At 41.6% G+C, this 26,777-nt stretch overlaps 1 protein-coding gene and 1 long non-coding RNA gene across 3 annotated transcripts; both read right to left on the bottom strand.

The window, feature by feature from the left end:
• Positions 1–1,530: 1,530 nt before the first annotated feature.
• On the bottom strand, positions 1,531–16,417 carry LOC125747370 (protein cereblon-like). 2 transcript variants are annotated; one of them, XM_049022565.1, is made up of 11 exons: positions 16,284–16,417; positions 15,864–15,952; positions 15,067–15,269; positions 14,777–14,926; positions 9,365–9,512; positions 8,975–9,037; positions 5,427–5,511; positions 4,997–5,112; positions 4,819–4,883; positions 3,108–3,239; positions 1,531–2,708 (listed from the first exon to the last, which is right to left on the bottom strand). In XM_049022565.1, exons 1-11 carry the CDS (start codon positions 16,354–16,356, stop codon positions 2,519–2,521), a joined length of 1,314 nt encoding a protein of 437 aa, XP_048878522.1. In that variant the 5' UTR covers positions 16,357–16,417; the 3' UTR covers positions 1,531–2,518. The 2 variants fall into 2 exon arrangements, with proteins under 2 accessions (XP_048878522.1, XP_048878523.1); XM_049022566.1 differs by lacking the exon at positions 16,284–16,417 and adding an exon at positions 16,128–16,253.
• Positions 16,418–24,896: 8,479 nt separating this feature from the next.
• LOC125747397 (uncharacterized) lies at positions 24,897–25,808 on the bottom strand. Its single transcript, XR_007399295.1, has 2 exons — positions 25,478–25,808; positions 24,897–25,407 (listed from the first exon to the last, which is right to left on the bottom strand). It is a non-coding gene; the product is annotated as an uncharacterized LOC125747397 (long non-coding RNA).
• Between the last annotated feature and the right edge of the window lie 969 nt (positions 25,809–26,777).

The raw sequence follows: 26,777 nt of genomic DNA, 5'->3' as shown, positions 1-26,777 counted from the left end.
AAACATGGCAGCAGTCTCTTGGATCTCTGCGGCCCATCTTAATTGGTAATACTGAACGATTTGGAACTGGACGAAATGAAATGATGGCTCCCGGCTGAACTTAGGCGAATGGAAGCACACCTGCCTGGGAACTTTACGCTAAGTGTTTACACCCTGGAGCGAAGCCTCCTCCTCATGAGATAACAAGAAAACATCCCAGCAGAGATGCCTGACAGTAACATTTAGTGACTGGTAACATTGAGCAGCTGATCTGTCCATATGTCTGTGAATTGGAAACCAGGAACTAGCAGAGCGGCCTGTTTATGACATGATGTTCCGCTCAGAAACGCAGTTTATAGCATCAATTTCATATGGTTGATGTGCTTCTAATGATGTGCCTCCATCCATCCATCCTCTATACCCCCTTGTCCTACTCAGGTTTGCAGGTGTCAGAGCCTATCCTTAGGCTATAGGCACAAAGCAGGGAACAACCCAGGATGAGGCGCCAACCCATGGCAGGGTACGCTTACACACCATTCACTCACACCTTTCGTATTAAATACCACAGAAATACTGTTTTTTTTTTTTAACTGGATTGTAGTGTTGGAGGCCTCACTGGATATGGACAGCTGGAATAGCTTTGATGAATATCTAAGATAGGCAAGTCCTACAGCAGTATATTCCATTAGTACTAAATGTTCTGTATAAAGTTATCATGACCCTGGGCCTGGAACCATTGATGGCTTTCAAAGTAGATAACTTTAAAATGATATTTTCTCCCCATTTCTACAGGTTTTATGACTTAACTTGCTTATGTAGTGCACCTACCTCAAAAAAGTGATAGACAGTGATGTACCAGAACTTCATTGAATAATAAATTGAAGCAAATCTTTGTATTTCACAACACAGTATAAAAGAATCAACAAGGCCTAACTAGTGTAAACTCAAAACAGGATAATAGCATAAAATTTTCCCATGAACCCCACACCACAAGTCCCACCAAGAAGTCATGTCCAGGTCTTTGGTCACTTCAAGCAAACGGTAAGGTCCAGGCTGGTCACCACCAATGCTCCTCTGGCCTAAAACATCAGTATGACCCCCCCTTCCCCACATGCCATTGGCTAGCTCAAAATAAGCTTCTTCTTGTATCTTAATCTCATGATCTTCATCATTGAACTACGGTTAACATCATTAAACCAAAATCAGAGAAATCAGGTGACCACAACTGGTTCGGATTAATTTCAGCCATCCCTGCTGCCTAGTTTTGAATATACGTATTTTCTTTGCTTCTATTCTGGAACACAGACCTCTACTTCCTTCACATCAGCCTACAACAAACACCCAGGTGCTTCTGTGATCACTGTTTTTTCCTTCTCCCTGCTGAAATAGCAATTTTACGTCAAAGATCTATTTTGTTCATGTTCAAAAACTCCCACTTTTTACAATGTCGCTTAACCTACTCAGCACAATATTAAAATCCCTTCTCACTTGGACTGAACGAATAATGTCACACGACACACCTGGCACAAAACACTGGCCTGAAAGTGGCAGAAGTGAACAAGTTAATTATATTTTAATGGATTTTCTGAAACATTGCTGCAAAAATACCATTACCATAACACATTGAAATAAAAAACACAGTCATGAGTTACAGATTTTAAAACGGCAAATTTGGAACAAACATGGTGTACAAAAATGTATATTTTAAATTAAAAGTCATATTGTTTAATGCTTTAATTATTCCAGCGTGATATTGTAATCGAATTATCACTGGTCTGAAATACCTACATGGATGACAAACGAGAAGGTCATTTAGGCTCCTCAGATATTTTCGAATTAGCTTCCCAAAATAGCCCAGTTTTTTTTAATGATATCGTAGAGTGCTAATGAGATTCAGTAAATCATACATTAATAAAAAGTCCTTAATGTTTGATAACACTTAAAAATATACTTTTAATATGTAAAAATATTTTGTTATTTAGTATTCCTAAGTCAGTCAAGGCATCAAACACATGTTAGTAAAGATTAATCTAAAAGATCATTACAGTAAGACATTATTTTACCCTTCATGGACTTCTAATATAAAATGGAAATCTTTGGGGTGAAAGCAAACATTACATCTCATTTTGACTTAATTCCCCTGTAAAATGGACATAAAGGAGACTCATAGGGGCTTTTCTACCCCAAACTCTAGTCCCAGCACCAAGTGCAGGAATAAGACCAGAAAACAAGCAGCAGATAAGAGGTAGTGATTTCATGGTAAAGCGCCCCCTGCTGAATACATGATGTACTCTGCACTACATCACGACTCAGCAGGCTGAGACAGCTGTGAAAAAAGTGGCTTCACTCAGCATTTCAATCATGAGTCACTTGTGCAGGAATGTTGTAGGACACCTATGGCAACACCTTTGTGTTACATCTGACAGCTCTTTCAAGATTCAACATTCTTTAGTTGTCAGGTGCATAGTTATACAGGTAAAACATGTAGTGATTCTGTACCATGTTCTTTGTTTAGGATGAGCACTGGGGAGCTTATTGATCACAGGCACATTGCTTGGGACGAGGTCTCGCCTTGACCCTCCTTGCCTTCTTCTGCAGGCTTCCGGGGCAGCAGAGCAGAACGGCTCAGGCCCCAGAAGTGTTCGGGGGCCAGGTCCCTCTCGGTGGCCGTGAACTTCCAGCCTACGTGGGAGCCACAGGTCTGACATTTTGCGACAGTCCAGGCGTAGCTGCAGAGAAGGTAAAGGGCCCACTGACAAAGATTGATAGATGAGTGTATCAGCAGTTTGTGTTTATCTAAGCCATGGACACATTAATGCAGGTTTTCCTGTATCACAAAGGCTATCTTCTGAAAGACATGTGTACCTGATGGAGTTAGAGATGTCAAAATGTACCAATAGTAAAATGTTTTTTTTTTCTCAGAGTCAGTGATACAGTGACCAGTCAGACCAGAGAAATTGCACCAGCATCTTAGAGATAAACCCTCAGACTACAGTGAAAGATCAAGGATCCGGGACATGTAATGAACAGTGAGTGTGTTAGGAATGTGTGGCAGATAGTTTGTAGAGGTAGGTGTGTAATAGACAGTTCCGCATTGCACAAGGGCCAAGCATCGCAGCAGAAATTACCCAGGGAACCAGCAGTGAAAGGTGGATGGCTGGTTAATCAGATTAAGATTGCTGGCCTTGGAGACAGTCAGGATCTCATGGACACAGCCGTAGGGGTTGACGTAGGCGGCCATAGGTCCAGACAGAGACAGGCTGGAAGACACAGAAAGACTTCCATTTCATAAACATTTTCCAACACCTTCATAAATCTGGTAGAGATAAAAATACATGCTTCTGCCTCCAGTTGGCAAAGTTATAAGTTGGTTTTCATTAAACTGGGTAGCAATAGTATCATAATAACATAACATCACACGTATTACGTATTCTCTATGCAAGGGGGACATAAAACAGAACGATGCTTTCAAGCAAACTCTTGCTGAATCACAGCATCAGTCCTCAGCAATGTCATTTTACAGGCTAAGAAAATAAGAAATTTACAAACGGGAGGAGGCCATTCAGCCCATCAAGTTCATTTGGGGAGTTAACTAATAGCTCAGAGTTGTTAAAATTTTATCTAGCTCTGATTTAAAGGAACCCAGGGTTTTAGCTTGCGCTACACTAACAGGAAGACTATCCCATATGCTAACTATACGCTGTGTAGTGCTTCCTCAAATTCATTTTAAAATGTTCTCCCGCTAATTTCCACTTATGGCCACGAGTTCTAGTATTTAAGCTAATATTGAAGTAGCCATTTGGCTGAAGAGCATCCAGACCTGTTTGAATCTTATATACCTGGATCATGTCCCCCCTTAGTCTCCTTTCCTCGAAAGTTATAAACCAAACCAAACCAAGACCCAGGAACTCCGAGGTCCTGTTCACACCTGGTATTAACATGTGTCATGGGTGATCAGATTACAAGTGGACAGCGCTAATTACAGGTATGAACGCACTCAAAACACACGAAGGACGCATTGCGATCGGATCACTCAGACCTCATCCAGAGGTGGTCTGGAACACACTATTACAGTAGTGTGAACGCGAATGTGTCCCGGATGGTTGATTCAACTGACGTCCTTGTGTGAGCAGAAGTGTGTACCTTCCGTAAGTACATGTACGTACTCAGCTGTGAGTTTACTAGGTACACGCAGTGGACAAAAATGCAGTTCTGCAATAAATGCCCTTAATGATTGTTTAGCTTATGTTGAAACAGTTTAAGAGTGGTAATGATTCAATCGTACGTTCATTTTAGGGGATGTAGTCCGTGGTGCTGTTAGACAGTACTACAATCATTTGATTTTTATTTGAATGTACGTCCTTATAGTTTCTTCTGTGTGTCTTTTTGTACCATTTATGTTTATACCACTGTGGTATGGAGCTACTAGAAATTATAATTTCCCTCAAAGAGATTATTAAAGTTTATCTATCCATCTATGAGAGCTGGCAACCCTGTGAAGGTCAAAAAAGTGTAAACACATCGCAATGCAATTTAATAGCACACTGTTGACTCCTGTCAGTAAAAATGAACGTGTTTCACCTCTGCATATGGAAGTGATTTACGTGCTTATTTAAATAAGTGCGGGAAAGTGAGATCCGATTATAAGCGGTCGATGAAGACGCATGCGGAGACGTGTATCAATAACAGGTTTGAATAGACATGCTTAGCAGTGTCCACTTGAGATCAGATTACCCAGGACGTATGTTAATTGCCGGTGTGAACAGGGCCACAGACTTCCTTCCCCCAGGGAGCACTGTTTCCAACACAAGCAGCACAGGGCAACGTTGAAGCACTCACCTAAAAATCTCATTTTTGTGCGTAATCTCTGTGTGCTGGCACTGCTTACAGCAGAGAGAAGAGCACTGGAAGGAGCAGAAACAGACAATATAGGCTTCAATACGGCAAAATGACCCTTGTGCTAAAGCCTTCTCAAAATTAGGGTGCAAATCAGAGGGAATGCAGTCAAGTTCATCACCTGGTCCATAATGTTCAACGCATAGTGCAACCTCTGCACTGCACTGCCCATGCTTAGCAGCCTGGTGCGAAGGCTGTCATCAATTGGCAGACATGCAGCTACTCTGTAGGATAAATCTAAGAAATGGGAGCAAAAACTTGTCACCACAGTTGTGAAGCACATGACCATGTGAGAGAGGAGTCAGAAGGCAATGATGTCACATGATCAGTAGAGAGACGAACCCGACAAGACAAGATATGCCAGAGTGTCAGCCCACACAATGAAATGTGTGCACTTTCCATTAACTGCGAAGAAAAGCACCTAAAAAGCATGGAAGATGTAGATGTAGGGGCTGGGCCACTAGCTATAGGAACAGAGGAGACTGCAAAAGAAACAGGTGAGAGGGAGTTAGAGCGGGTGATGTGCCAATGGAAATGGCCTCCTGCATCACCTGTAGCATTCATGAGGAGGGAATCATCCTTGAGGTTCACATCCCATGCATGCAGCCGCCTTCTCAGTCTGTCCATCAGAACCTCCTGGAGAAAAGAGAAGGTGAATCATCGCAGGCCAGCAACTCCACGCCAAACAGTAAGTCAGACAGACAACATCCAACACTAGAGGTGGATCAGGAAGGCCACGAAGGTGAGACAAAACCCCTGACTGCAACTACGCCAAATATCAGCCTTCATTTATAACCAACATGCACACTGTATTACGCTGTATTCATTTCCCTTTGGGATAAATAAAGCATTTTTTAATTGAACTGAGATTTTAGTTCCTTCACCTTTCTCTTTGTCAGCTCGCTTATCGGAGGGAAGTTAATGTTGTAGTTATTATGAACAATTCGAAAATGCCGCTCCACATTTCCCTTCTTCGGAAAAGCAATGGTAGACTGATACATGAAGCAAACGCACTTCGAATATGACATTGTGAAAAAAAACTCAAGCGGACGATTTGTGGCTTACTTGGTCCAGCCCCCCCATTCATTTTTATACCCCTTTTAAGTTTAGTAGAAATAAATTGAAGGCTAACTAGGCGACTCGGTCGCTTGCTGGAGTTTGGCAGCAGCTGGTGCAGTTGAACGTGTCATCCATCCTCTATTTTTTTTATGCCGTGCGATCTACCCACTCTACCTTTGCGATCGACCGATTGGGCACCCCTGACCAAGATGATCCATTGACTTTAGATTCTGAATTTCTCTGGGGAGAATACTTCATGCTGATGTTGAAACTTATGACATCCCATCCTAAAACCATAGGCATGGATATGGAGTTGCCCCCCCCCCCCCCCTTTGCAGCTATAACAGCTGCCACGCTGGGAAGGCTTTCCACAAGACTTTGCAGTGTGTCTGTGGGAATTATTTTGCCCAGTTATCCAGAAGAGCATTTGTGATGTCAGGCACTGATGTTGGACGTGAATCTGCGTTCAAGTTCATTTGAAAGGTATTTGATCGGTATGAGGTCAGGGCTCTGTGCGGGCCAGTCATGTTCTCCCACAACAAACTCATCGAACCATGTCTTTATGGACCTTGCTTTGTGCACTGGAGTAGTCATGCTGGAACAGAAACTGTTCCCACAAAGCTGGAAGCATAGAATTATCCAAAATGTCTTACTGTGTTGAAGCATTAAGAGTTCCCTTTACTGGAACTAAGGGGCCTAACCCTCCATTGTATAGCATACGTACAGAGATTTAACTCCAGAATCACAGAATGTATAATAATTGTCTCACTGAAAACTAAGATTGTATCAGACAGAGTAATAGCCCCATGGAGGGACGCGGCTAATTTTAAAACGAGACTGCAGATGAACAGAAAGAAAGTGGAAGTTCATTGTGGTATTTACAAGAATAATCTGAAAACCTTGAGCAATGAACTGAAGAATGCCAGAAAGCTCTACTTGTTGCATCTACTAGAAAATAACAAGGATAATCCCAAATTCTTTTTTACTACAATTAATAGATCCAGGCTGGTATATATTACAACCAGTTATTTTAAAACTAAACTAATGCTATTTTTTCTGTGTATGCTTGTAAAGTACTTTGGAAACACTGCGATTAAAACAGTGTTGTATAAAAATTGATCGACTGATTTAGTGAACCCCTGAAAAACAACCCCTTGCTGTAACCCCTCTCCACCAAACTTTACATCTGGCACAATGCAGTCAGGCAGGTAACATTTTCCTGGCATTTGCTAAACCCAGACTAGTCCATCAGACTGTCAGAGAAGCGCGATTCGTCACTCCACAAAACAAGTTTCCACTGCTCCAGAGTCCGGTGGCAGCATGCTTTACACCACTCCATCCGACGCTTGGCATTACGCTTGGTGATGTGAGGCTTGCAGGCAGCTGCTCAGCCATGGCAGCCAAATCTGTGAAGTTCTTGGCACATAGTTTTGTGCTGGGGTTAATGCCAGAGGAAGTTTGGAACTCTGCAGTTAATGAGTCAACAGACCAAGGGTGACTTTTACGCACTACGCACCTCAGCACTCAGTAACCCTGCTCTGTTATTTTATGTGGGTTTCTGTTGTTCCTAAATGCTTTCACGTTACAGTAATATCACTTTCATTTGACCAGGGAATATCTAGCAGGGAAGAAATTTCACAAACTGACTTATTGCAAATATGGCATCTTATGACAGCACCACGCCTGAATTCACTGAGCTCTTTAGAACAACCCATTCTTTCACAAATATCTGTAAATCTGACTGCATGGTTAGGTGCTTCATTTTTATATATAGGTCTGAATAAAACACCTGAATTCAGTGATTAAGGGGTGCATCCCAATACTTTGTCCATATGGTGTAGCACCCCATTCCAATGGCATGAATTTCTTACTAGTGCTCCAGTGTCTTAATGGGATTCAAACTGGGAAAAGATGCCGGCCATCAGATGGGCATTTTTGAAGCCCACTTTCATCAAGCACTTTTTCTGTCTCCTGGAGCATGTGATGGAGCATTATTATGCATGAATATCAACATGAAAGAACTCTAACAAACTGCTTTGCATAACATCATAACACACCATATGCTACTAATTGCCACTCAACCCAGTATGCTTCCGCTTTGGAACTGCATTTGTAATTCTAAGTTACTTTTCCCTGAAGTTCATTTTCATGCTGCGTATATGCAGTACCAGCCAAAAGTCTTAACATCCTGCTTTTAATGCATTTGTCTCTATTTTATCTACACTATTCACTTTAAAGTAAAAAGGAGTAACTCATATCACATACTGCAACAACCAAAAGGAGTTAACATCTTAATTTTCTCAAATTTTAGATTCTTTAGGCTGGGGGATTGTGGGGGCCAGGTCATCTAATCACAGTGCTCTTTCCTTGCTCATAGACAAAATGCCTACTACCTAACCTTGAGGTGTGCTTAGGATAATTGGTTTTTCAACAAAATAATTATTTTCAATATGTGTATCTAGACTTCTGGCTGGTATTGTAAAATTCACACAGACTGATTTTAAACATATAACCAGAATGAATAAATATTATTATCAATGAACAAGATTGCAGCTATTAAGTTACTTAAGAGATGGGTACCAAGAGCACATAGATGCTTTCACACTTTTACACTAGTAAGCCATATATTAGTTTGTTTACTCTTACACAAATAATATTTATTAGGATTATAAATATATTTGGCTCTGTGACCAGAGTGAAGTAGAAGTCAAACACATGGCAAAATTCCAGCTCTTTCTGCACTGCTGGTGTGACACAAAGACTGACCATCATCATTCTACTGTCCTCTTGTCCATGAGCAGACAGATCAGCTTGGAGCAGTGATACTAATCAATAAAGCAAACCCTCCATCACTCACAGCATCCCTGCATTAATGAGTCAGGTCCCAGGTGAGCAGATCTCTTCAGCAAACAGGCGGGAGATGACAGAAGTATGAGGCAGAATTGAGATGAGGTATCTGACTGACAAACAGAGACCAGTCTCCTGCTTACTCTGCAGCACAGCTTTGAGACAAGGCCGAGGTAACGTGTACTGTACTCACAGTGTCGTAAAGCGTGTACACCCAGGCAGGGAAGGGCATCACACCAGCAGAGAAGAACTTCCTCTGAAATACACATATGGTACTTAAAGAAACATGCAGGAGATTCAGGCAAAGTACAATGCAAAATTTGATAGTTTCACCCAGAAGCACCAAACGTGTACAACAATATGCAGTTTTTAATGATATAAAACCTTTTATTGATGACATTGGTAAATCAATATCCTACATACTGTACATGTGGTCCCACCTGGGGGTCCCCAAGGATTGAGTTGAGAAATATTGTGCTACAGGCTCAAATTGTAGAAGGATGTCTGTTTAATACTGGAACTTCTCAGTGGGGTCCTGAAACCACAAATCAGGCTCTGACATCATGGAGCAGGGACACCGTACCTTCCGGTCCCATGATCGCTGACCATGTGTGACTGGGAGTCTGGAAGAGGTCGGCATGCAGAGCTGGACACAGGGAGCCAACTGCGGCAGACTAAGGGGATCCGGAAGGGAATACTCAGGGAGGATCTGGACAGTAGCCTGCTGGATGCTGTAACAAAACAGTGAACCAAGGCAGCAGCTGAACCGAAACCTTCTTTGAACTGCGACCATCAAATAAAACTACAAAGACCACGATCAAACACAGTATGAGCACTTTTCCATGCAAAACCTCCAGAATATTAACCCAGAACCCTTCGGCACACCACCCACCTTCAATGAGAACTCAAGCCTCTCTAAATGTAAACTGAGAAAAAGATCTGATGATACAATTTCAAGGCCTAGATGATGGCTGCAGACTTCTCCCAGTCTCAAGATTTTCAGCTGTAACCATGAAACCAACATGTCATCTATCGAGCAGATGACAATGAAAGACTGATCCACTAATGGGCCACACAGCCATCATTTGTTTCCTTTCTTCAACCCTTCGCTGTTCATAAAGGCACCAGGGGCAGCATTTGGCATGGAAAATGTGGGAATTCAGCAAATAATGAGGAGAGAAGCATTTCAGCATTCACAGGAGAAGGACACGCACCGAGAGGGATCGGCAGTCACGGGCATTTCATCCAAACTATTAACGTTTTGATATCTATGAATGTTTCTTGCTCAGTGGAATAACTGTCACGACAGGATGCGGGGAAGGAGCTTCCTGACACCGAAGGGGACTTTATTTCAAAAACTAAAACACTAAAGCAGAAACAAAGTATCCAGGAGGGGTTAGAATGGCAGGCAGTGAGGGGAAACAAAAAGGAACAAGGACTAACCTGAACAGGAATGCTGGGGGAAACAGGAACAAGAACACTAAGAGGGAGCAAGAACTAATGCATACTTACAGTGCCTGAAACATAACAGAGAAACTGGGCAAGAGTAGGTACATATGCAAGGGATACATGACAACGAGATGCGCGGTTATATGAAAATAATCAATGACAACCTGTTATAACACAGCGCGAAGCAAAACGGGATAAACCTGACCAAACAAAAAATTATAAAACAATATACTAATCTTGTTTAGTTATTGTCATGTTCTCGCTGAACACGGGTAAGGCGCACGGGCAGACAGGCAGGCAAGGATCAGGCAGGCAGTCCAAAGTCGGGGAAACTGGGGTTTATTCAAAGGACTACGGACTAGAGACATCAGACGTAGATTAACATCAACGACAGACCAGGGAAACAGGTAAGACCAGGACTTAAAATAGGACAGGACTAATCAAAGTATCGGACACAGCAGGAGATGATCAGGAAATCACACGTGGGTAATCAGGGGGCGTGGCACACACGAGGAGCGGACGAGCCGGGAATGAGTTATTCAGTAGAAAATGATTTCAATTAGCATTTAATAATGTTCAAATGTGCTCTTAAAAATATAATCCCTATAAGTATGGAAGGTCTGGTCAGACTACTCAATGGAAGTGGCAAGTCTGTTATGTTACCATAGAAACCGTCAGACGGAAAATTATGCTGATAAGAATGACTGCTTACTTATGAGTAAAAAGTCAAACTGGTTTTATGAATGTTTAATAAAACAATAAAACACATTAATATAGAATAGTTATTAGCTGCTGGAATTACCCGTGTGGTTTCTCAAAAATAATCAATCCCCACATGGCATCTCTGGACCAAGAAGAAAACAGCATTTAGCTAAGCCATAGTATAAACACAGACAATGAACAACAGATGAGACAAGTGTAAATAATTCACCAATTATCTAAAACTAAGGAACCAAAGGAAAAAAGTGGGATGGCTTGCAGGCCAGATGAGGACATGACAAGGACAGACCCTAACAAGAACAGAATAGCTTCCTTTGGAACCTAAATGCAACAACCGCGTTTCAGTAAAACCACAGCACATTTCTCTGTTTCTAATGCAAAGTGTTTAATACAAAACCAAACCAGAGTATATACAGAAATCCAAAGGTTAAATTTAACACCTTTTAATACCTTTTTTAATACTTACTCAATATTTTTTTAAAACCCCCACAACATTGAGATGCACCCGTTTTTAAACAGGTTTCAAACTGATTTAAAGATTTATAATATTACACAATCTTGGCCTGTAAAACAGAATTTAAATTGGGAACATGGGTCAACAGAATAAATTTCTGTGATTTTGAAAACATCTTGCATTTGTTAAACTTCTTTAGTCACAAGTCCATATCTTTATCTACTAGGCTACTCGTGGCAAGTGCCTTAATTGTTTGACATTTTCTTCAATGAGTATCGATTTGCACCAGCTGACTAAGTGCTCTCGTCCACACATTCCTGATTTATGAGTTGTGCATCGCATATGCGACCGGAGAGTGTTACCTCCATCCAGGTGATATTTATGGGTTTTTTGCAAACAGAACAGCAACCCTACGATTTTTTTCCTGCTACTGGCCTTAGCCAGTCCTTAATACCTTAAACCTGCCTGTGCCAGGCAAATATCAACATCAGGTACCCAACTATATAGAGATAGTGACATTGTCCTGACCGAGACTGATTTACTGCTTTAAACATCAGACGGAAACAAGGCATTTCATTTAGTGCATAAAAGGTATGAATGAGAGGACAGGTTTCTGTGCCCATTTTAATTATTAGTATAATAATTGATTGGCAGGTAAGTAGGCAACTTCAGCCTCGTGTTTATACTCCACTCCTGTAGCCGCCAGCAGATCTCGCTCCATGTCACGTCAGCTGCAGACAGACTTAAGCCCAAGTCAAACGCACCCTGCTTTTCTGAGTGTAAGCATCCAACATGTACTTCAGCGCGCAAACGGTTTAAGACGCTGTTCGACTACCGAATATGACGTCAGCATCACAGAGATCATCTATGAATGTAGGACTGAGCCTAATCCACATTTAAAATAATTTGCGAGAAATTTAGCAGATAAACTGTAAAACACTAATGGACAATTCATAGTTTAAAAAAAAATCTTAAAGAAATTTAAAAAAAATTTAATACCTCGTAAATTGTCGTGTAATACCTTTTAATACTTTTTAAATCCCCGCGGACACCCTGCAAAGCCTATCCGCATGGACGTCTGTCTTCTTTGCCCATATTCATGTAAATAAGTTGGGTTTGAGGATATCAGCATTTGAGATCTCTGTGTAGCCAGAGATCTATTGGCTCAGATAGTAAAGGACACATGGAGGCTGAGGAACCTCTTCTCATGGGGGACTGCCTTGTATGGACAGTAGACAATTGTTGCAGCTGTTCTTGGGGATAAGAATCTTATGGAATTCAGTAATTCGTTCTGAGGAGCAGTTAAATACATGGCTATAGCTGCCCGACACACAACCACTGTAGAGACCACAATTTTAACACTTTGTGACCTGTGCTGATAAGGTATCCTACTTCGGGGACGACATCAGGACTACAATCGTGCACAACACACAATTAAAATAATTTTTTTAATAACTTAAGACACTGCACAATAAGGATAAATCAATGCTAATATAGAACTGTTTTCATGACTTAATGATCAAGTCAGTGCTTGAAGTGGGCCAGTATTCACCAGTACAGAGTACCAACACCTCTTTGTTTTTCTCTTCAGAGTACTGGCGCCTCACAATATCCACTGGTACTGAACAGCAAGGAGAGTACCCATTTCCCCCCTTCATGCACTGGCCATATTCGTCATAGGATTTACAAAACACAATGTCTACTTCTTATATGCATACGGCTTCCAAGAGTGTCACTGAGATCATCAGTATAGTCTGAAGAATGATTTTAAATGTCATTCATTTCATTGCTTGAAAACATGAGGAGCTTTAGGATTATGGCACAACATGCCGAGTGTGAAAAGTTTTTTTAATTATATTCTGCATTCTGATTTGTTTAAAACAATCTATAAATTTGCCGATTCAATATATCACGGACATTCCTGTGGTTACCTTTTTAATCATTCATAAGCGTGGTTCTATTAACTGTTTATAAAAACAAGGAAAGCTAAAACTGCTAGCGACTAGGAATAAACCAGCGACTGCTTATGTCAGGAAGCACAGACAGGATATCAGAGATTACACGTCCATCCATCCATCCATTTTCCAAACCGCTTATCCTATTGGGTCGCGGGGGGTCCGGAGCCTATCCCGGAATCAATGGGCACGAGGCAGGGAACAACCCAGGATGGGGGGCCAGCCCATCGCAGGGCACACTCACACACCATTCACTCACACATGCACACCTACGGGCAATTCAGCAACTCCAATTAGCCTCAGCATGTTTTTGGACTGTGGGGGGAAACCGGAGTACCCGGAGGAAACCCCACGACGACACGGGGAGAACATGCAAACTCCGCACACATGTGACCCAGGCGGAGACTCGAACCCGGGTCCCAGAGGTGTGAGGCGACAGTGCTAACCACTGCACCACCATGCCGCCCCCGAGATTACACGTCATGAGTCAAAATTAAATTGAAAGCAAAAAAAGAGGAAAGTAGCAGTTATACTGACTGTAGGGGCAGGACATCCCAGAATAAACAATACAGAAATGACAGAGCACACAGTAAATGGAGAGCAGTTCTCTGGTAGCAAGGTCCCCCCAGTGAAAAACACAATCATTTCTACCTGCCACCAATCATGACTTCTCAAGCATTTAATATACATAAAAAAACAGGTGGAGCCAAGTATTAAGGATAATCTGTCAGGGATCCGGTCTAATGAAAATAGGCTGAAATGGGATCTCTGTTTACTTTGACAGTAGCTCGATAGCCTTCAGAGAACAGTGTATAGCACAGAGGTTTGGTATAGATACGTAAAAGCAGATGCTTCGCTTCTGAAAGCATCACGGCACTGTTGGCAGTGACACCGAAGCCTTGGAAGGGCCCGTTTCACCGGCAGGTGAAGTCAAGCTGATCTGAATTCTTTTCACATTTTCTTTATATCTCACCACCTACCCGTTGCCACTGTAACATAACTGGAGACTAACCCAACCTTATAATTCCTCACTGAGAAACAAAATCCTCTCCCTGTGACAAGCAGTTTTACATTAAACATTTTAATTGTCAGTTCAGAGACAAACAGTTATATTTACCTCAAATTATTTTTTAGGCTATGCAGATCAGTAGTTATTCATACTGAAAGCTTCTGGGCTCAGGAGCATGATATTTCCATTCAGATACATCCAAAGAGAGCAGAGCCATCGTGTGGCATATTGCAGCATTAGTTTATGAACTGGGGATTTTTAGCTGAATGTAAATCTTCTTTTGGCAGAGGAATACAGAAGACTGACATCATGTGTTGGTATGTTGTTTTTTTTGCGGGTGATGTTTGGTGTGAGAACAGGCAGCAAAAATGCTCAGCCCCTCCCCACCGGCTGCTAAGCCCCACTCACCCGTCTGCTTGGGTCTGAACTTCAATCACCTTGAACCTCTGCCGGCCCACAGCCTTCACCTTGACGGTCTCCATGCCAAGTTTCCGCTCGTCTCGGTAGGCGTAGATTTCCGCTGTCGTGCCAAAATCAGCCCAGTGCTCCTCTTCCTCACTAAACCAACAGAGTTAAAGGGGAAGCTCATGCTGCAGAATGCGTGGACGTCCAGTGACCCGCATTTCTGCCTGTGCCAGCATGCAATCTAAGCGTAAATACATGATCCAGACAGTAGGGAGCGATAGCAGTTTGCCCACCTGTACGCCCGCACTGCAAAGGTGCGGCCCCTCTGGATCAGGGCACGCATCATATTGATCTCCAGCGGCCGGAAGAGCTGCAGGGGCAGGGTCTGACCTGGGACCAGCATCAACACGGCCCGCGGCAGCACCGGGATGGTTAGGCAGCTACCCTCGTCGTGCAGTGTGCGCCCGTGGAACTCCTCCAAGTTCATACCCAGGTACTGCAGGGAGAAACCAAGCAAACCTTGTTGGCTGAGATACACATACACCCTAGTCATTCATGCAGAAATTCAGGCAAAAATTAGCATTGGACACAAGTTGGGATAAATTTCCCATTTTATTATATGTTTTTTATATATTTTTTTTATATATATATATATATATATAAAGAGCTGAAAAAGCAGCTTAGTGAGGGGAAAATGATATCTGAGGGATAAACTGGAGCACAAGCTGGAGGAGAACAACTCATGAAGGAAGTGAAGAAAGAGCATAAAGAGTCAGTCACAGAGTGCTCAACTGATTGGTTGAAACAAAATCTTGGTCTGGATTTTTACTTTGTGGACCTAAACTATTTGCCACTGTTTTTGTACTATATATGTACAGTCCTTCTCATGCACTTTATGTTGTATGAACTATTGTGGTGCCAGAATTTCCTACTTGGGATAAATGAAGTACAAATCTCCCATACTTTAGAAAAAGGAGAGCAGCAAACGGGGTCTTTGTTCTTTGATAGCACAGGTTGCTTTGCTAATGCAGCTGTTCATTTCCATGCCAAAAGAAGCACGATTGAAACTGGAAATGAAAAGGACCCTTACCGCGTGGGACATGGGCAGACTGAGGTCAAACCTGATGTTCGGCGTCTCTGCATCTCTGCCTTCATTATCTGCCAGCTCTTCTTCATCGTCTGAAAGAGAACATATTGCATGACTGCTGGAGGTCCGTTTGAAGTGAAATCCCCGTTGCCACAATTGCGTGTGCTGTGTTATTTGAAAATTATCAGTACAATTTGGTTACGTGTACTTGGAATTCTTGTAATATTTTACTGTCCAACCGCAGCAGACCTAAAACTACATACTAACCAATTTTTTATCGAACATAACGGTCTGTTGCAATATACAGTACAAAACGAAAGCAAAACTTTTGCGTGTTGAATATTGCGAAATTGACCCGGCAGCATTAATAGCTGGGTCAGACGAAAGCCCCCCTGCTGCCAAGAATAGCCCGCGGGACGGTACCCATGCCGTGATCGACGCTACGGTCCTCTACACCCGTCGGTTCCGCCATGGCTCCGCCGCGCGCACAAGTCATACAAGCCAAGATCCTCACTTCAATCAATAATAAATCGAGGTGCTGGGAGCCGGCGACAGCGACACCTTCAGGTTATAATGCGAATCCCCAGGTATGGAACACGTGTTTTGGGGGTTTAATAATGTGGCTGGGGGTGTTCCACGAACCAGGTCTGCCTCATTTAATTGGGAGTTCCGTTTCATCAACGTGTCTTAAATAAATCCCCGCTGAGCTACCATGCTAATTTAGGCGAGTAAACAAGTCTGCTCCGGTCTCGCTTTGTTTCAAGCGTTGTTTCAAAGAACGTCTGACGTGTGGGAACAGATTCCCAAAAGATCGTTCCGTCGGACGAAATTCCGCGTTCTCACTACTCATGTCATGTAATAAATATAACAAAGCCCATAAAAATAACGCAATATCTCAGCATTCCAATTAATTACATCCATCCATCCATTTTCCAAACCGCTTATCCTACTGGGTCCGGAGCCTATCCCGAAAGCAATGGACACGAGGCAGGAAACAACCCAGGATGTGGGGTCAACCCATCGCAGGGCATACTCACACACCATCCACACATACATGCACTCCTACGGGCAATTTAGCAACTCCAATTAGCCTCAGCATGTTTTTGGACTGTGGGGGGAAACCGGAGTACCCGGAGGAAACCCCACGATGACATGGGGAGAACGTGCAAACTGTACCACCATGCTTCCCCTTAGAATTACTAATTAATACTAATTATTATTAAGTATCAATGATATTAATTGTTAATTATTCCTGGAAATGTCAATTGGAAAATGTTTTGTTGTGACCCAGGTGGCCACTCAAACCCGGGTCCCAGAGGTGTGAGGCAACAGTGCTAACCACTGCACCACCATGCCGCCCCGCCAATTAATTCACAAATAATTCAAATAAAAGCCTATCCATAATCCAAAGGTCAAACAGGAAACACAATGACTGAAATTGGAAAAAACTTATGAATCCGTTAGAATAATATGAACAGGAAGAAACTTTATTAGTAAAAAGCAAAGACAATATACAATTATTTGTGCAGAACATTTCATAAGGATGAAAAAGAAAATATTTTATGGAGATCAAATACAGAAAAACATTATACAGTAAGAATGACAGGTGAACTTAAGCCAGAAGGTTCCCGTTGGATATGGAAATCGAACTAGGAACTTTCGCGGTGTAAGGCGACAGCATAAACCATTGTACCACCATGCCACTGTATTAGGCACTTGTAACATTTACATAACTTATGTATTTAGTCTGTCTGCAGTTCTTTGCCAAGCCAACTTCCTGGCTGTATTTATGGCCACAGTATAGCCATTTCGTTTTTGCGATTATATCTTTGTATTCTTCATACAGCTCCATCAGCAGCGTTTGTTCTGCGGCGGAAAAAAACACCACTCTCATTTTACGCACGTTCCAATTCATTTGACCTATCCTTCATCCATTCATTTGGGCCTCTTAAATATCTCTAAGTGAGACTATTTAAGTCTGTCTTGTATGAGTCTTGATTGGTTAAAGCTAAACTGCGTTACTGGAACGGCATGAGGACAGGTTTACAGGTGGCGCTAGTTTGAGTCTGTCTTTTTCGGGAAAGTCTGGCTTTCTTTGGCTATTTTCATGGAATACTCCACAGAGGGGGTTAAATTCACTTGAACGCTACAGCAAAGCTAGAGCTGCGATACGTTGACAACAGTGGGTGCTTTGATATCACCGTAAGATTCAGCACTTTACTTACTTTCCCAGCAAACAAACTGGCACTGGGCCAAGGTGGGCCCAATGTTGCCAGAAATATTGGCCCCAAGTGGGCAGCCCACATTGGTCCGATTGGGATTTGCACATCGGTGTGACATTGGCCCCCAAACGCTTGTCCATTATGGGGAAACATATAATTTGTGCAAATTTGGGATACCTGGAACCGGGCCAGTGTGGGTGTGGTGCGGACAAAATATTGGCCCCGAATGGGCAGCCCACAATGGCCCATTTGGGATTTGCACATCGGCATGAGATTGGCCCTAAAACATTGGTCCCTTGTGGGTAAACATGCAGCTGGCCCAAATTTAATCATGCAGTGCTTATAGGTCAGTATTTTTCATTATTATGTTTTTTTTTAGCAGTTTCAAGGATTTGTTAAAATATTTGATAGTTTTACATAATACATAAATGCAACACAAGATTTCCCTTAAATCGTTTATTTTCAAAAACTCAATACTTTAAAGGAACCACCAGAAAAATAAAGACAATTGCAAAGATGAAAACAGCATAAAATAAGCATGAATAAAATGCATCCATAACATATGCTGTGGGCACGTAACCAAACAATGTCTTATTTCACTGAAAAACAAATATACTGATATTAACTAACATACAAAATAATCAAAATTGGAATTACGAATCTTTGCAACCTGTTCATTTCTCTCCAAAGCACAGATGAGCCTTTGTCGTCTTCCTCGAGATCAGTCTCTGGCGTTACGAAGCCAGAGTTTAGCTGCATTTTCAGCTTTGGTAAACTGCATTAATACTGAGTATGATACCGATTTTGCGCTTTGGTGGCCTACATTGTTGATTTTACTGTGCGAGTCAGTACTTTAATGACATTATATCATTACAGGCGATGTTAGGCTTACTGATTTTGCCGTATTATTTAGGACGTTCCTGAGTTTATTGTGCAGTTCAGTATTTTATTGATGTTGTGTTATTCTCCATGCTGCTGTTTTTGCTGTGTGAATCAGTACGTTACTGATCTCACTTAGCTATTCAGTGTGATTCGACATGCTGAATGACACAGTAAGGTCACATGTTCCACCTCACATGACTGTCTGCATCCGTCTGCTCTCTCTCTCTCTCTCTGATCTACTGCTTGTTATCCTTTGCCCTTTCGGTGTGCTTGCATGATGGACCGTATTCGCTGTACACGAGCTTTTCCCATAGGTCTTCCACACTGGACAAATATCTTTCGAATGACTGACGCATATATTGTTTTTTTTTAATCAATAAAAACAACTGTTTAGCCCGATGAACCACAGACAGTGGGTCATCACTCAGCTGGTGATAATAAATATAGACTAGCTTCGGTGGGCAGACTGCTGGAATTTACCATAAAGCTTTTTCCTCCATTCTAGACCATCATATAGACATGTTTACATATTATTTGTATCCAAGTAAAAATCTGCCTACAACATTGGATTAGGAAAATTGGAAACAAATTCCTGTTATTAATTATAGACCCACGATCACTTGACAGATATAGGGAGTAGCATATAATAATGACACAGGTAAGAGTGGTGTATTTGAGAGTTATGTTGGTTGATCCACAAATTTGCATATCAGAATAATTAGTGATTGGACTACTTAATTTGAATAATTTGGATAATGAGGAGTCACAGAGAAGAAAACAATTGTGTTGCATCTGTTCTACTCTCGTACAAAAATCATACACTGCAATTCAGTTAATTTAACATAAAAACGTAAATGTGAATTATTAAGAAAATTGGTTGTCATTCTGTGTACTGTATGATGACTTTAGTAAGGGATATATAGAGTAATGTGCTTTTTTTAATGTAACATAATACTTATACATAAGGCGCATTTCCCATTAAAACTGGATTATAGTGTGGTTTTCAAGCCTTTGAAAATTTGTTGCATTTGTAGTCAAAATATATTCGCCAAACACATTTTTATACAGTATGCCTTAAGGACTGTTATGATATTACGTACCACTACCCATACTTAATGAAAGGGGTTGCTAATTAGGTAAATGAACTGCTTTCATGCTTGAGAATATCCATTCATCCATCCATCTTCAGTTCATACAATAGGCAGCTTTAATAATAAAATAAAAATAACAAATTGCCCTTTATGTAATGCTTTTCAAGACGGACCTTTTAAATGGTTTAATGGTCATTTTATGGTTGGCATTGTGTTCCTGTGAGGCAATCCTTCAGCGGATATTGCCTTTGAACAGGGAACTACGTATACTCACGTTACATCATTTGTCTTATGACCAGCAGATGTCAGCATTGACCTCACTGTCTTCTGTCAGGTTATGGGAACGTCAAGCGGTAGTTGCTGGGACAGTATGCTGTAACTGTAATTGTCAAACCCAAGGTCTATAAGGAATTGTGCTTACTTCTTGTCATAGATTTTCAGTTCTTTGATATGCAGTGATTCTCCTCACACCACAGAGTGACATTCTGCATATTTTTAACCAAACTTGTATTTTTGTCTTTGACCAAACCAGAGGGAAAAAAATCACCCCCATGTACACTAAATATGTGGACTTGGCCTGGAAGAGGTCAATACTTTTATCAAAAGGTGGTCAGTTAGTGGGAAAAGAGACATAGATGGGAAACATCAGCAGGGGCGCCGCTAAGGGGGGGAAAGTTGGGACAATTCTAAGGGCCCACGCCCTTTAGGGGTCCCCAGAGATCTGAATGGGTGTGGTAGGGGGGCCCAACCTCATATTTTGTCATAGGGCCCAAAATTGCTAGCGGCGCCCCTGAACATCAGTCTCGGAGTGCTGGGTAAAGAGAGCACTCAGCAGGAGAAACCAGTCTGAGGGCAGTGGGAAGAGAGAGCTCAGTAGGAGAAACCAGTCTGAGGGCAGTGGTAAGAGAGAGCTCAGTAGGAGAAACCAGTCTGAGGGCAGTGGGAAGAGAGAGCTCAGTAGGAGAAACCAGTCTGAGGGCAGTGGGAAGAAAGAGCTCAGTAGGAGAAACCAGTCTGAGGGCAGTGGGAAGAGAGCTCAGTAGGAGATATCACACTGCATAATGAAATCAGATGCACTTTAGGCTTCTGAACTGCATATGAATGGATATCCATATGGATAGTAATATCCATATAAATGTGATGGATGTTATCATTAAACTGCTCATAAATATAAATACCCCAGATAAGGGTACAGTTTATTTATCAACACAAGTCTGTTTGTACATGCACAAAAGATGGCTCACACATTCCCTTATTGTTTATGATGCAAGTAATGTAAAAAAGACTGACTCTATCAAGAGCACCGCTAGGGTGATTTAGACCTGTTTCAATGGTATGAGAGTGCTAAAAATAATAGAATTATCAACATACGTGTCTTTGTAACATCTCTCTCAGATGAAATTAGTAAGCATGACTTATGCTGAAGTTATTAATTATTAATTATTATAAGAGGAAGGCAGATGAGAAGAGTACCTGTCTGTACTTGATCTCCCAATAATAAATAATTGTTTTGAGTAGTACCATTATGCCACAGATAGGACTGATTGTTGGTGTGGCATACACTGTCAGAGGACATTACTCTTCCAGTGAACACACGTCTTTTTAGGGTGGAAATCATGACCACTCATAGACTCATTGAATACTCATACAATTTTTACTCATTAACATTTCATAGGGTAGAGATCTTACTCATTAATCTTCAGTGGGGCCAGACTGCAGAGATTTCTTCTGCTAAAGGTGAAGCGTTATGGGAAAATTATGAGATGATTTTTGGCATCGGTGGTTATATTTAACTGTAATAAAGTTCAAATTTAACATATGAGGTGAAAGGGGCAAATAAAATACTGGAGACATTTCATTATTTTTCTTTTCTTGTTTGCAAATGCAGATACGGAATGAAATTTGCTGTTAGGGAACAGAAGGTTGGGCTTTATCAGTGGGAAGCAGCTTCATGCCTCTACACACACATACACAGAAGCTGCTAAAAAACAGTTCACATGTATCAGAAGTGGAGCAGCGTACCTGCCAATCAATGTTCACTAATTCAGACACATTCTGCTCACCATCTTAGATGCCAAAGTTCTAAAGTTCTAAGTTGAAATCTAAACCAGTTTCCCTGCAAAATATATTCAGTTTGTTGACGGCCAGGCAGTTGGGAGCCCGACTATCTAAAACCATCCAGCAGCTTGACCAGACGTATAAGAATATATTTTAAAAGAGCACTTGGAAAGAGAATAAGCCCTTCCTGAATGTATTATGCTGCCCTGCAAGTATTTACGCACCTCTGCTGCCCTGTGCCTCTGCATGACTTGTGATTTCAAAATACTTGTGGTTTCAATTTTATTTAATTACCTTGCTAATACTTTTATTGAAAGTGGTATGTATCAGACCATGTATCACAGAGTATATATAACCCTAGCCTCAGAGTGCGTTTTTTAGTAAAATGGCTCCATTCAGAATCTTGCTCAGTAACACAAAATCATCCATTAATCAGCTGTGAATCCTGATTTGTTTTCCGTGAACAGTTTTAAAACAGGTAAGCAAAAATTTTGATGTCAAATGACATCAACATATTTTCAGAAGTACATCCAAGGAGAATAATCTTTTTGCATTTTTTCCTCTCACTGTTTTTTTTAAATTCAAGTTATTCAAACTAATTGAAATAAAATATTTCATTTTCTACTACTAATCCACAACTGAAGAATGTTAATCTTCTCCCTGAGTGATGTCTCACTGATAATAAGCCTGTAATTTTCCATTGAAACCCTGGAGCTGTACAAAGATCTCAGTTTAGATCACCACAAATTCTAGGAAAAGGCCCCCACAGTAATCTCCACACCAGACATTGAAGCCTTAAAATGCTCATTGTATTACATCTAAAATGTTGACAATCTGCCTGATTTGTTTCCTATTATTGGAAATGGGAGCCAGGAATAAAGAATTTATAATAGTATACAGACGCTCCTCTACTTACGAACTTTCAACTTATGAATTTTCAGACATGCTAACGAAGAGGACTGTAAGTCCAAATTGTGTTGCTTGGGCTCACATTTCCTGTCCACAACATAATATTTTTCTGCGCGCCAATCCCACCTAACATGACTTCTGGCTGCTACTCCCGCATCCCAGTTCTTTGTACTTGCGTACACCCTTAAAATGATATTGAATAACGACTTATGAACATTTAAAGTTACGAACAGCCGTTTGGAACGTATCTCATTCGTAAGTAGAGGAGCATCCATATATTAATTTTATATGTATTCATAGTATTCTAACAAAAAATATCTATATATCGATGCCTCTGAAATTCCCCCCCCCCAAAAAAAAAAAACGTTGCTCTTTTCTTTCATTAATTTGAAAGGGTTTGAAAAGCCATTTATCCCTCTTTTCTTCCACATGCTGGTGGTCTGCATATATATATATATATATATATATATATATATACACACACACGAATGCCATTATTAATCATTATTAATAGCACCATTGAGCAGGTCATAAAGATAAATCAGCCTGCATCTCCCGGTTGTGGTTCATTTGTTTAGCTGGCATACGTTTCCCACAGCAGACAGTCACCTGGCACTGTTCTCAGTCACCGGGATGGGCTTTATGATGGATTCCCACTGAATCCTTTAGATGTGTCTCAGGGCTGAGTCTGCTACATGCCAAGCGCGGGACATCCCTTCCTTGTTAAATGGTGTTTTTGCCCCCCATGTGTCAGACGGCATTCATGCTATAAACAGGAATAGCTCACTGCTCATAAATCCCTCATAACTCTCTGTGGGCAGAAATGAACTGAATCTGAACTCCCCACGTCGATTTTTTTTTGTGGTACTTATGTCTGTAAGTGCCTTGACAGTTCAAAAAATGGGTATTGTTATGGATATTTTGGTGCAGTTTTTAGGGAACTGGGCATCGGGTCTTGAAAGGGTAACTGCTTCAAACACCCTGCATCGTAAACTGGCAAAAATATAGCACAACTGTATCTACAGTATCATACAAACAGGTTCTGAACCAGCCAAATTAGGGAGTTAAAGCCTTGCCTTGGTTGAGGTGTCTGTCCCTCATTCTTTTGCAGGTATATCTCAAAGACAGGCTCTACGGATGGCTGTTCTTTCATGATGTGTGGTTTTTGTTCCAGTAAGGTCACAATTTTCAGTCTCAATTGTGGCTGTCCATCAGACATCCAGCAGAACCGTTTCCTCAGTGCTCATACCTGACCATGTTTATTAACACAATGGCCTCTCCCACAAAGACACCCCCTACCGTCTAGAAAAGCTTGCCATTTAATGCAGCAGTCACTTCATGGCAGTTCCTGCCTGGATGGCCGGAAGTATATTTTTGTCTCTTTTAGGTGACTTTGGTTTGACAGATCCAGATGCTGTAAAAAGAGTTTATGTTGTACCGATTGGGGTGAACACAGGTGGTAGTGAAGTACATGAAAGCGCAGTCGTAAACCATTTCTGTCACCGGCCCTGAGCAAGCTATTGAAGGCACCCCTTCGCAAATGAAACCTTTACAGCATCCGTAGTGTGAAACAGCCCTGTCAGAAACAGTTTTGGTTTTGTTATCCTGGGAGGGGGCAGGTACCATCTTGAAATACCTAGAAATTGTAGTGCAGCCTATGAAAATGAAGAAATGTCACAGCTTGTCTTGTAAAATGTGTATTTATATATATATATATGGCGTTACTGAGGGAGGAAGTAGCGAGGGAATACGGAAATGGACAAGCCGACTACGCCACTCTGGGAATTTCACCCAGAGAAGTAGAATACCAGAGTTCAAAACCCACTCCAATATAAAAGGACACAGATTCGTGATCACCATAGGGGAGACGCGAAGACCATAAACACTCCCTTTATTAGGCTGCTGGCTATTAACACGCAAAATAAAAACACAAAGAAACCAAACAGCAAATTACAAAACCAAAATCACAGCACAAATAATACACATCAAATCATGTTTAAAACACTCTAATCACACGACAAAAGAGAAAACTCAAACCAGGCAGCTGTTATCGGGAGGGGAATGGGAGGCATACAGTCAGACAACACTCTAAGGGGTCCCGCAGTACATGACGCACGTACATCCACCCAAGGGGTGGGCTACAAGAAAGCAACGCGACCACGCAGCGCGGTATCGCCCGACACGGATCCTCACCGCCCAGCACCAAGCCTTCCCAACGACACCCCCCCAATGTACATCCAATCAATAAAACATTAATACTTAAAACCCATTAAAACATGAAACAAAACATAAAACCTCCGGGCAAAACAGCAGCACTTGTAGTGACTTAGTATCCCGCTGATGGTCTGGCTCACGTCGGTCCGGGACACTCCAAGTCGCGATCCACTACAAATACAAACACAGTATTAGGTATGCCCCTACTACCCAAACGTTGGTAAAAGGAGACGAGACATACCTGGCAGATTACACGCGGTAAAAGTTGGAAAACCTTAAAAGCGGAAGCAACCGCAAGCTGCTAGATTTACCAAGCCCTTGCAACTGCAGCGTTGGATATAGCCACAACTTCCGGAAAAGGAGATACTAGCGCACGGAGAGTCACGTCACGCTTGCAAATCAGTCACACACGCAACCACAACCGGGTCCTATATACGCGTGCTGATTGCTTAATTGTTGCAGCCAGGTTAATGAAATTACCATGCCCCAACCAGATCGCACCCTCCAGCTCCACCTCATTACATATATATATATATATATATAAAATATGCCTGAAATAATGAGAGAATCACGTGACTGAATGACTGAATCCCAGTCCCAGGCCACAGAGAGTGGTCTATTTTGTTCTGGGTCCAGATCAGTGTAGATTAGACATATGCCCCTGCAGGCATTTAAAACGGTCTCTGAACGTAAGAGCACTCACACATGTAATTAAAACTGGGTTTGGTAACTAAAATTGACCTTCTCTTGTCATTATTGCTGAATCTTCCTCCTGTGGATGGAGCCAGAGATACTCCTCATACTGGTTATATCAGATGCGGATGTACTGGTTATATGACTGGCCCAGCCCAATTCCAGCCCTCACTTCACCCCCAGCCTCTCAGCTCAGTAACACTTCAGCACAGCCTGCAGTTACACCCTCACCGTATCAAGCTGATTTACAGGAGGGGAAAGCAGGTCACATACACCGAGGCTATATACTTCTCATGGTTTTAAGCCCATAGAAAAGCAGGTCAAGTACGTTTGGGGCTGGCTTCCTTTACCTGCTTTATTGTGGCTTGTTTTGGATCACAAAATAATGATAAACCTTAACACCCAAAGCATTATATTACCATTTACAGTTTTTTTGGATTGCTTAAGCACGATTTTCAAAACAGGGCCTGTGTTTTCAAAACAGTACACACAATTAGCACAACCACACACCCAATAAGCAAAACACTACAAATCCTTTGCATAATTAAACACTCTTGTAAAAACTATACACTTATGTTTAAAAACCAGACTTTTGTACCATAAGAAACACACGTTTCACATTTACCATACTCTGTTTGCACGAGTTACACTCTGCTGTGATAAACCTAAAACACTTTTAGCACTTCTACTTCCCTATGATTAGAGTAGGCTACCATCAACAAAGTACAAATATAAAATAAATCCACCAAACACTACACAAGACCAATGTTGCACACTGAAGAAACTCATTTCACACGAACTCGTGGCCATAGGTGGAAATTAGCGGGAGAACATTTCAAACTGGATTT

Source organism: Brienomyrus brachyistius, chromosome 8, assembly GCF_023856365.1.
Source record: "Brienomyrus brachyistius isolate T26 chromosome 8, BBRACH_0.4, whole genome shotgun sequence".
In the NCBI taxonomy this organism is placed as follows: domain Eukaryota; kingdom Metazoa; phylum Chordata; class Actinopteri; order Osteoglossiformes; family Mormyridae; genus Brienomyrus; species Brienomyrus brachyistius.
This window is presented reverse-complemented; position numbering and strand designations above follow the sequence as displayed.

Excerpts from the sequence above, each read along its gene's own strand:
- LOC125747370 (XM_049022565.1), bottom strand. The coding sequence starts at position 16,356 with ATGACTTGTGCGCGCGGCGGAGCCATGGCGGAACCGACGGGTGTAGAG. Across the intron at positions 9,513-14,776 it reads GTTCAGACCCAAGCAGACGG|CATCCAGCAGGCTACTGTCC; the intron begins GTGAGTGGGGCT and ends GTTTTGTTACAG. Across the intron at positions 9,038-9,364 it reads AGCGATCATGGGACCGGAAG|AGGAAGTTCTTCTCTGCTGG; the intron begins GTACGGTGTCCC and ends TGTGTATTTCAG.